This window comes from Lutjanus erythropterus, chromosome 3 (assembly GCF_056507025.1).
Source record: "Lutjanus erythropterus isolate fLutEry1 chromosome 3, fLutEry1.hap2, whole genome shotgun sequence".
Taxonomy (NCBI): domain Eukaryota; kingdom Metazoa; phylum Chordata; class Actinopteri; order Lutjaniformes; family Lutjanidae; genus Lutjanus; species Lutjanus erythropterus.
Genome location: NC_139319.1, coordinates 10,556,228 through 10,568,446, shown reverse-complemented (window position 1 = coordinate 10,568,446; position 12,219 = coordinate 10,556,228). Strand labels below are relative to the sequence as shown.

Below are 12,219 nucleotides of genomic sequence, written 5' to 3'. Positions count from 1 at the left end.
GGGACAGTTCACCCCAAACTCAAAAATACATATTGCCCCCCTGACCTGTAGTGCTACTATTACATCTAGATTTTTTATGTGAGTTGCAAAGTTTTGGAGATATCAGCTGTGGAGATGTCTGCCCTCTCTCCAATACAATGTGGACGAAACGGTGCTCAGCTTGCTGTGCTCAAAACACACACACACACACACACACAAAAAAAAAAAAAAAAAATATTGTCTTTCCATTAGAAAATAAATTAGTTCCAGTACATTCTAAAGTAGTTCTGGTAGATTAGACTTCAGAAAGAAAGTAGATCTATATGAAAGCTGGGTGCCATCTATTTCTATTGTATTGGATAGAGGGCAGACATCTCTACAAACTCAACTGTAATTCACACCAAAAAAAGAAACAGATTGATAAATAGCACTGCAGGCCAGGAGGAAAATGTGTATTTTGGATTCTGGGGTGAACTGTCCCTTTAAGTTTAACTAAAAACTACAGCTGTTTCCCAGGACCTAAAACTGTTCTGCAGAAATCAACTATCAGCTCCTTGGTTCATTGAGCAGCAGGCTGTTAGACTGGACTGTTGATTTCCTCTCAATTTGAAGTTTCATTGTTTACTCGAAATCTGGCCGATGGTCATCTTCTAACTTCACAATAGAGTTTTCTTCATGTCAGGGGCTGCAGTCATGTGTGTACAGTGTGAGCAGGAGGAAGCTGAACACGCAGCCCTGAGGGGCTTTTCTTGGTCAATATAGCATGTATGAAGGAATTTATTCCTTCAGCTGAGTAAATTTACCATCAACACTGACTGGACGACCACCTAAAGTGTGCCAGATTTTCCCTTTAACAGACAGAAACCTTGAGCCGAACCAGATTGTACGGTGAGCAGCAATCTGCAGCCACTGGTTAAAGAGAGGCGGGACTTAGGAAGGGTTAATTCAACAAACCATCCACAATTAACAGGTCTTTAGTCCGAAATGAGTCCACGAAAGTAGGCAAAGCCAGAAACACAAACACAAACACCCCCCCCCCACACACACACACACACACACACACACAAACACCCACACACACACAGACTTCAATGTGAATAAAGCCAGAACAGAGCACAAAGAACATTCTATCAGCCTCTCCTGTGAATAATAATGAAAGTGTATTGACTTGCTCTGTGTTCAGTCCAGCTGTTTCTATCAAAGTGATACACAGCTGTGTACACAGTGTCTATATAACACCCTGCGTTTTCTCTCAGGCTCTTGCTTTCTTTTTACTCTTTTTGAATCTTTTTGTTTCTAGTTTCCCCTCCACTTCCCTCCTTTCATTTCTTCTCTGCTGTGTCTTTTTAAAGCGAATTGATTCATATGTTTTCAGGCATACTGGTATTTATAGCGTACTGTTCCATGGATAAACATAATAGCTGCCACTCCCAGTCGCAAGTACACTTGCACACAGTCACACCGTCAAATAAACACAATAGCCTATAGGCAGACAGACAAGCAATTATTACCAACCAACAATTATCGAGTGGGAAAGGGATATTAGAAGCCATTTGTACACACACACAAACACACACGTGCACACACACCCCCACACGTAGACACAGGTATTGATTGGGTGCTGGGCATGTTGCAGGGTTAACGGTGGGTGTAATTCTTGCTTGATGATAGCTTTTTGCGTGTGTGTGTGTGTGTGTGTGTATGTGTGTGTGTCTGGTCGTGTGTGAGTGTTATTGAATGTCTCAGATGAATAGCTTAATCGCTCTGCAGGGAGAAGGGTTAGAGAGCCATACATGAAATGAGAAACGACAGGCATGTGTGCACCTGAGTGTGCGTGTGTGGTGGTCAATGCAGATGTGATTAGGAGGTGGTGTGTGAAGTTGAAGAGCAGTAGCTAATAGCCTGCATAGACTACAGATATGTGTGTAAGTGTGGAGAGATGATTTACTAAAATCTAGACTTTTCTGAAATGAGGTTACTGTTGAAGTAGTTAAAGGGATAGTTCAGATTATTTGGAGCAGGATTGTATGAGGCACATATAACCTTTAAATGCTATCAAGGTTAGACGTAGCAAGACTTAGTAGTTTGTGACTGTTTTAAATACAGTGATTGCTATAAAACATGGATAGTTTGTTTTTATTGAAGAGGGGTTGTATGAGGTACTGATTTATAGTCAGTGTATTACCTGCAGTAGGTAGCTGTCAACATGCCACCTGGGTCAATCTTTGCATCACCACTTTTTCTTTTGAACAAGTAGAAATGGAGCTGTTGCTATCTTACATGTGTAGCTGTTGTTGTTCACTGCTGGTATGTTCTCTTCCCCGTCCTCTGGCATTTAACAGCAGACTACAGCACCTGTAAGTCTTGATGCTGACATGTCCAGAAGAATTGCATTTCCAATACCCACGGTACTGTAAGAAAAACTAATACCGTCTCGTTTTCAAAATTTTGGCATTAACTTCGAAGTATCAGTTCCTGTGACATGTCTACCAAAAACACAAACAAACTAACCAATTGAGGCAGTGGTAGTAAATTTACATATTTTAGCAAAGGACTCTGGTTGCTTTGGAGAGCGATATTTGGCTTATGTAATGCCATTTTCTTGACAAAAAGACTGTCTGATGGCAAGGAAAAATGGTGAAAATATTCTCAATATAGCACATACTTAACTGATTTTTTAAAGTGGCAAAAATGCATTTTGCTCTGACCCTGTCCATAGCAGTACATTAATGAAATTGTGTGCTGGTACTCTCTCATCTTCTCTAAATCGGACTGTGTTGACCTCAATCTACTGTAGATAATAACACTGACTATCGATGAGTACCTCACACAACCCCACTTCAAATAATCGAATCTTTCCCTTCAGAATATAATTAATATTATATGTTTGATGTGTTTTTTTGTTTGTTTGCTTGTTTTTTTGCAGCACCTGGACCTGTTGGTCACCTGAGCTTCACTGAAATCTTGGACACATCACTCAGAGTCAGCTGGGCAGAGCCTGAAGACAAGAACGGCATCATCACTGGTCAGAGCATTACAGCATCAAAGTATAAAATCTCTAAAACTGCCACACATGATTCCCTCCACCGCCTCCATCTTCTCCATAATCAAGAAACTTTTATTTTACCATGTTATTTTTGGTCCCATTAGCGGTTATGATGAGAGAAGCTTAAATGAGGTATAGGGTGTGTGTTCTTGCTAGAACATGAAACACACAATGATTAGACAGACCCCAGCGTTTCCAATTATTCCAATTATTCTTCTCAGGTGGACAAATACAGTGTTTAGAATGACTAATTTAAGAAAAAAAAAGTGAAAAGCATCCCCTTGAGGCAAGCAGCAGGGAGGTGCCCAAAAACTTCTGCAGTTTCTTCTCCACTTAATCTTTTACTTTGTTTCTGGCTTCCACAGACATACTCTTGTCTCTAACACTGTGTATGTGTACAACTGATTCATCATCAGCTAATCCCTGCTCTGTGCAGCTTGTCTTCTCACATTATCTCCAACATGCCCTCATCCCACGCCTCCCAACACCCTGGGTGTTGTTTGTGAGGCACATCACAGAGCTCAAGGCACTTTTCCTCCCAGTTCATTTTGCCTCAGCTCCTGCATGGCTCTGTTAGACAATGGTGCTGGTGAACACGACAAGCTGCTGTGAATTAAGCGATCACACTACATTGTGCCTGTCTGCGTATGTGTCTGTGCGTTGACACGGCCGCACCAGCACACAGCGAGGCCACAGTCTGACAGCACAAGGCTGCAGTGGCTTTACAGACGGCTTACGCACTCAGAGGGGTGGGAAAACGGTTATTCAATCAAGGTCACCTTGCACATTTACTCTTTTCTCCTCAACCTGCTTTTCATCCAGCACCTGGTGAGCGGGGAGACAGATGAGGGACCATTCACTCTCTCCAGGGCTTTACACACAAGTGGCCTCACACACAGACACACACACACACACACACACGTTTGAAGGTGGTGGAGCGTGATGCATGACTGTGAAGATGCGAAGGGACAGACAGAGTTTTTGACTGTCGTTACCCCTCCCGCACTGTCTTCTTCATTTTTGGCTCCGTACCTCTCATCATGTGTGAGCGTTTGTGCTTTTGCATGTGTGTGTTTGTGTTCATATATGTCTGCCCATGTCTATTTGCATCTTTATTCAAGAAATTATTTGGATTATTTGATGTGGGGTTGTATTAGGTAATTATCTATTTTATCATTTCAGGGCCAAGACCACTTGGCCTCGGGTGTTGTCTGTTTTTTGATGGTACAAAGGCTGAATGCTGGAGCAGCAAGGCCATTAGAGAAAACAATGATTTCATCTGAGATGGAAATATTAAATTCAACTTCAGGGTTAAGGATTATTTTATTTGAAAGGGATGAATGAAATTGACTTTATTTGAAATAGATTCAAACAATTAAAAAAATGTTTATTTCACTAAATAATTTATTGTAATTTATAAAATACCAGTATTTGTACAAACTCAGATGTTTATACATGCTTAGCCCTGGACTAATCAGAGTCAATGGACTGATTTAAAGGTGGGGATGAAGAGTCAGAGGCAATAACACGTTTGTTAACATCAATCTTACAAATTTTGTAACACCTCTTATGCAACTGGTTAGTCCAAGTAACAATATGCAAGCAATGTGTAACATAATCAGTTGAGTGTCTTGTCTTATTTGTTCACTAATTGATCAAACTGTAGTCATAAATAGCCTGGTTTTCCAACGGTTCATAACAGACTAAAAATCCAACCCCCACTGGTTATTTGTGCAGTGTTTCACTGGATCAGAATTCAGAATCTCAACAAAAGACTCTGGTGTCTAAAATCCATCCTGGCAGGAAAGAGGCAGAGGGGAAAAGGCTGCTGTTGCTTCAGGGCATATCATTTTTTGAGGGGCAAAAGGCCAAACTGAGGGGCACGTCGGCCATTCCTGCCCTGGTCAGTTTATTAACCTACAATAGATGGTGTTAGGAGAAGCAGAGAGGGACAGCAGCATGGAAGCAAAGCAATGTACTGCTGTGGACACTGTCAATAACAAAAACTATTTTAAGCAATTACAAAAGGTCCACCTTATATAAAAAAGTACATCAATATCAGTTTAAGTGTACACTATATTTTAACAGCTTTAGCTTACCGTCAGACAGCCTTTTCTGAAAGGAAGCTGCTGTTACAAAAGCCAGATATCACTCTCCAAACTAACCAACAAAATTAGCCATTTTACCTCACTGAACACAGGAGTTGCCTCTACATCGTGGGAGTTGTCACTCCATCTAACACTGCCTTGATCTTATCTTTGTATGTTTGTGTTATTGTGTGACTTTGGTGAATCCAAACTGTTCTTTTAAAACACCAAAGTCATACAATAACACAAAAATACTAAAAGATCAAGGCAGGGGTAGACCAGCAACTCCCATGTTCAGTGAGTTACAATTACAGATTTTGCCTGTGGAGGTTCGTTTGGGAAGAGTGATATTTGCCTTGTGTAACGACAGTTTCCCATAGGAAAAGGCTGTCAGATGGCAAAGTAAAGTGGTGAAAATATTCTATTCTAAGCATACACTTAAACTCATATCCATTTTCTGTTTCATTTTTTAGGTGGACCTTTTTTAAGTGGGTAAAATACCTTTTGTTGCTGACCCTGTTCACAGCAGTACATTGCTTAAACTGGAGGCATACCTACCAGCATCTACTGTTGGCAATACACTGACCATCGATAAGTACCTCATACGACCCCACTTCAGAAAACCTGAACTATCCTTTAACCAAGCATGTGCTCTCCACCCTGCAGGCTACATGTTGTGGTGGGAAGTGTCTGGCGTAGAGAAGAGTCGTGAGGAACGTTCACTGTCCAACTCCACCCTGCAGTACCAGCTGACCGGCCTCACCTCCACCACCGCGTACGCACTACAGGTGGCGGCGCTCACTGCCGCAGGGCGGGGCGTGGTCACATCCTCCACCATCTCCACTGGAGTCCCACCAGGTACAGTGAATAATACACACTCAGATACACACAGGAGCTGGTGACAGTGGACTTTAAAAACGGTTTTGGCTTGTGCGTGCATTTGTGTGTGTGCGTGTGTGTGTGTGTGTGTGTGTGTGTGGCAGAGTAAATATGACTGATGAGCTCTTACGATGCCATTGTCTTTCCTCAGGCTGATAAGTGGCTGTTACTGTGCATCCATGAATCATCACCCACACACCCAACACATGCACATGCACAGTCACACACACAAGAGTCATTTACAGCATCTTACAGGGTGCTTTAGCGTGCGGTTTATTTGTGTGTATACTGTGTGCACACCATGCTTGTGTGCACATGGAGTTTGTATGATTGGATGAAGGCCAAGTCAGAATCATTATTAGTGCTGATTAACTGGCAAATGGCAAAGTGCAGGGAATCCAGCGATGAGAGAGGGCAAGAGACAATCAAAGAACAGGACTGAAGAACGGAGAGCAGATAGAAGAACATAATGAGGGAAGAACAGAGAACACAAGAAAATGCAATCTCCAAAGAACAAAAGACCCAAGTCTCTCAGAAATGGACAGAGAGGCGGAGGAGGAAGTGGAGGAGAATGAAAAAAAAAAAAAAAAAAAACCCGGCTCGTACAGCAGAATTTTTGTCCTAACATTTTCTGATTACTAATTTATGAATAAAAGCAGAGAAAGTGAAAGCAAGATGGATACAGACAGTTCTTAGATTCAGAGGTTATTCATTAATTCATGAAAGCAAAAGAATGAAGGAAAGACGGAGGACGGAAGATTAGGAAAAAGAACTAAAGAATGAGCGGAGGGAGAGATCCACCGAGCATAGATTCTTGTCTTGTTTATTTATTCATGTATTCATGGAGTTGAGAGAATTTTGTCATTCATCTGAGCAAGGCAGCTGATATCAACATTTCCACATTATAACCCTTACAAGTTTGCTGCATGCACTTACGGAGCAATGGGTGCTGATAGCTACAGTGTAATTTGTTTTTTGTTGCACACACACATGTACCCGCGGTGCATCCAGAGAAAAATATTGCCTTGTTTCCATAATAACTGCACCCAGTCATGTTATATAGTCCTTTTTACAATAAAAAATCCCCTCCGATATTCAACAAAATCTGTCTGAGGTGTCCCAGAGTACTGATGTGTTACAACAACACGCCGTTTGATTTAACACAACGGCTTTACAGATCTGTATTCTGCCATGTTCAGCAAATACGGTGCTTGTGATGCTGCAGCAGAATTGGATGGATTACAGCAGATCACACCAGAGCACTTACAGCATCCTGGGAATCCAAGTATTACTAACCAAACACAGTGAGGAGAAGTGGATGAAAAGTAGGTCTGAAGTGCTTGCCTTGTTTTAATTAAATGAGACAATTTAGAGCCGAGTGGATTGTGATGATTTTTGATTATGTATCTGTCATTAACAGAAGCAAGCTGCTATATGTTTCATTTGTTAGGACATGATTTAACAACGATAACAACAACAAAACTTCAACAGGATTTTAGCCAGAGTCTCCACAGCAGTTGTCAAATGGGCTCCCTGCCTGACCGATGCCAATTCAATTCAACAGCTGTCAGTGGAGAAGTCTGTTCAGCGGCAGCTATAAATTGTGTGTGGCATTTGAAAGGTGGAGTTGTAAACCTTTCATTGGAATATTTAGTTCTGGTTGAAGTGTGCATACAAAACGTATTATTATTTCTCTTTGATTTATTCCCGCTTTTAAAAAAAAAAGCCTTTCCACCAGGAGAAAATAATAATAGTCTGCTTACTCTTCTGCTTGCTTGTTGTTGACCAAATTCAGTGCAGTTCTCAGCTCGAATGTGACAGACGCTATTCAAAGACTATTCAAAGTTTTAGTCTGTGGTGTTAAGTAGCAAATGCCAAGGAACAAACTTGGAGAGTTTTCTTTTGTACTGTAAACTGAGTTAGATTATTTCCAATTGTTCTTTCTTCCAGTTATTGATACTGTACCATTTGTGCCATTTGCCAGCTGGGGGAGATAGATACTGTCTAATTATTTTTCCAGTTATCCCCACAAAATAGGCCATAAACATAAACAGCTCCCACCAGGGACAGAATGAATGGCGTATTTATTCATGATATCAGAATTATCCTCATTTCACTTTTGCTCTTTTTCGTCCCTCCCTCCTGTGAATCACAGTGTAAATCAATTTATTTTCGTTGTGAATTAGAAAATGACTGGAGGGCCACCTGGCACCCCATCGGGGACAAGATTTGGCCTACGGACGAAGTTGTGTGTCGCTGCTATACACATTTGCTTTATTTAGTATGTGCTGAGATATGAATATGCAATTTTTGCTAGCTACTGTACACTATACAGTGTCAAGTGTTAATATAGGAGTAGCTCAGCCATACATGTGTGTACCAGAAACCAATTACAAAGAACAGCGAATCGACTTTTTTGACGGCAGCCTTATTGATATGATATGAAATAGTAAAATTACCGTTCCATTTAGAGAAGCAGAGCCTTTTCAGTGAGGCAACATGCACAATAGCAGCACAATGACTCTTTGAACAGAATCGTAATTAGTATCATTGATAACACCTGTGCATACCCTGGTATTTCATGTCAAAATGGCTGTGAAAAGGGCCTATTGTACAGGGCCGCCTTCAATCTAATCAGCAGCTAATAATGTGTTGCTAAACTAACCAGGTGAACAACATGTTGGCTCGTACTCACTGTGTCTCCGGGACAAATAGATGGTACTGTGTTGAGCAAAACCTGTTTATTTTTGTGTAAAAGTTTCAAAACACTGCTCTGGAAAATGGCTAACATTACTGCAACCTTAGTCTGACTCACAAGAAGCAGGCTTTTGGAATAAGCCTGTCATTGCCCATTTCTGTTCTTGTCGCCCTCATCTGTCTGTGTATTGCCTTTTTCCCAGTTGCTACTTGAAACGACAACAACCACCCAGCTAGCAACCTAAATGCTGAAAATGACAAGTTATCCTAACCCTTATCTGGATGCTAGCAATACGAATGTAAATTATCAAGCAGCTGTCACATTTTCTTTTGCAGGGATTTAACCAATTATTAAATTGGTTAAATCCCGCCCTACGTGCAAATGTTCCATCAAAAGTTCCCACCCAACACTATTTTGCACAGGTACCAATGCAGCATCCTGGGATTTGCACCACCTCAAGACAATTGTGATTGACATAAAAAGAAAATGCAACTAAGCCAGTGCATTTTTCCCCTATTCCAGAATGATAATGGATTCAGAAAGATGTTTTTCAGAGCTGGTGCAACATCAAAACAAAGTGTGGAGATATTACTATGTGAGAATGCCATAAATTTAGCTTGTGCAATACCAGTGTATAATGTCAGTATCAGTGTTTTGGCAGTCGAACACTGCAATTCCAAAGTGGAAATGTTCAGCCATTGTTTTGACTGCATATTTTGCTCATAATATGTCTTCTAGTATATCAAGAACAACACATGGACATGAATTTTCCATCCATCTATCTGTTCATCCATTCATCCATCCATCCATCCAACTTTAACCACTTATTCAAAGTCTGGTCGCGGAGGTAGCAGTTACAACAGGAGACCCTTTCCCCGGCCAATTTAGCCAGCTCAGACTGGTGGATCCCAAGTTGTTCGCAGGCCAGGATGGAGATATAATCCTCCACCTAGTCCTGGGTTTGGCCCGTGGCCTCCTACCAGCTGGACGTGCCTGGTGACCAGGTGGCATCTTTACGAGATGCCTGTACCACCTCAAGTGGCTCCTTTCCATGGAGGGGCATTGTTCTTTCATGACCATAGGTGAGAGTAGGAACAAAGAGGGACTGGTAGATCAAGACCTTTACCTTCTGGCTCAGCTCTCTTTTCATTACACAGTGTGGTAGAGTGAGCACAATACCACTCCCACTGCTCCAGTGCTCTGGCCCATCTTGTGCTCCCCTCACTCGAAAACAAGACTCCAAGATACAGTCCTTACTTGGGGGAAGCACTCATTCCCTTCTCAGAGTACACAATCCACTGGTTTCATGGCCTCAGATTTAGAGCTTCTGGTCATCCTTTTCATTGATTAACATTTAACACAGCTGCATTTTACTGTCTCTGTGTGGACATGTGTATGATTTAGATGTATTGGATTTTTGACAAAGTGATCAGATAAATAATAATTGATCAGTCAAAATATCAGATGCAGCTTGAAATGGACCAAGACGATCATTACTAAGCTAAGCCCTCACAAGCTTTTCCTGTGGTTGCAGCTTTCAGGCTGCCACAGCTGGCCAGCCACATTGCACATTTCCTGTCACTCATTATCACCATGGAGATGGAGCAATGTTAGAATAGAAATGGGTCAAACATAATTTATGATGCTTGCAGCCTACTCAGACATTTATAGGCCTTAAATGGACTTTAGTGAACTGTGCATTTAATTCACCTCTCGCCTCCACTGGTGTACAGATTTATCTCTGTATTGTATTGTCGACCTTGGAAATACGGATTAAATTGCTTTGACGGACAGACACATACAGCTGTAGCATAAGTGCCTGGCTTTAGTGAAACATTTTTTCCCGTGAATAATCTTTTATTTTCTTTTTATGGTCATGCATGGACACATGAACATATAAAAGAGGGACTGCAGGCAATTTCTGCGCTCACTCCTGCATAAACCCTTTTTTATACTTAAGTCATTACTAGTGTATTATAGATAAGCCATGTTGCAGTTCTGACCACTTTTTCCTAGTTTTGGCATTATATATATTTTCATCTCTTCATGCAAAAGTCTTTATGAAAACATTATTTGTCTTGTTCATTACTTTTGATCCATCCCTTTGAAATAAGTTGCCATGCTGTGATGCCAGGGTCCAAATGAATGCTTATTGCACCTGATTGCTGTAGTATCAGCAGATAGAGGTAGTTTTACTGACACATCACAAATGCAGTCCACAGACTACTTTTCTTTTCACAAATAGCATTATTATGAGTATAATAATCCTGCAGGTTTTGGTCAATTACTGTTATGTAAGAATACATTAAATGCTGTTTTGAAAAGCGACCTTTCAGTGACAGCTGGCTGATAACAACATTCTTTGTAGATATATGTAGCTCTGAGTAAAGCAGCTTTCTCTCTGTTTTTCTATCTGCAGAACTTCCTGGCGCACCATCTAACTTGGTCATTTCCAACATCAGCCCCCGGACAGCAACACTGCGGTTCCGCCCAGGTCCTGATGGCAAGACCGCCATATCACGATGGATAGTAGAAGGCCAGGTGCGTGTCTGTGTTTGTGCACTTTTATGGTCCTTGCTAACTCTGAAACAGACACAGGAAGAAAACTATCTTGTAACAGGAGATGGAGCCAATCTGATCCCGTATCAGTATGGGAAGCCAATACTGACGTAACTGACATTATGATTATGTCACAGTGTTAGCTGGAGTTAAATCAAAGGAAAAGTGGGAGGCAAACACAAATACAGAGTAGTAGACCAAGCAACCAAGCGAAAATGCCATCTTACTGTGTTGTTAGTGTTAGAATCAAAGTAGTAATCGCTCAGAATTGAAATTTTATCGCATACCAGCTGCCAGTCAAAAACGCTAAAGACAACTACAGATAACCACAATAATGCAAAAGCTGGGAAATGTTGTGACAAAATGAACTCACAAAGTATCGAGAAGGGAAATATTCTCACACATATTTTCATTATTAAACAAAAACAATTCAACTGATCACCTTCTGACCTCACGTTTAACACTTTTACCAAACAAAAACAAGCTTTAATTGTCTGGTTAACTACAGAAAACAGTCTTCATTTAAACAAAATAAAATTCACCAGTACAATCTTGGTCAGTGTTATGACAATCTCAATAAATCCTCAACTGGCCACGTTATATGTGAAAACATTCTGGTTCTACAGGCTGTTTTTCTGTCACTCGTCCTCTGGGCTTCATTGCACCGTCCTCCAGCCCAGTTTGTGTGTACGGTGCCTATAGTGCCTGTCACTCGTGCAGACCATTAATTTAGCAAAATAGAATCCCCTCCTCCCCATTGCCCAACTTACAATTCCTGAAAGATGGTCCATCCATGTCATGAACGTATAATTGTTGACTATCTATTCCCTCTGGTTAATGTAAACTTTCTCAAGAAACACTTGCTGTTGTGGAGAGTGAGTGACTGTTCATATTCAGAAGAGCTCGTATTTTCTTCAGCCATTGTCAAGAAGGAAGGCCACAAACTTGCTAGCGAGTTTTAGCTAATGTGT

General features: G+C 41.1%; 1 protein-coding gene across 1 annotated transcript in view; it reads left to right on the top strand.

Annotated features, from left to right (window-relative positions):
- LOC146329694 (protein sidekick-1-like) overlaps positions 1-12,219 on the top strand; it is a 334,563-nt gene that overhangs the window by 251,595 nt on the left and 70,749 nt on the right. Inside the window, exons 21-23 of the mRNA XM_084714965.1 lie at positions 2,906-3,004; positions 5,779-5,970; positions 11,109-11,230. Coding sequence (XP_084571091.1) covers positions 2,906-3,004; positions 5,779-5,970; positions 11,109-11,230 — 413 coding nt within the window. The remainder of the gene's footprint in view (positions 1-2,905; positions 3,005-5,778; positions 5,971-11,108; positions 11,231-12,219) is intronic.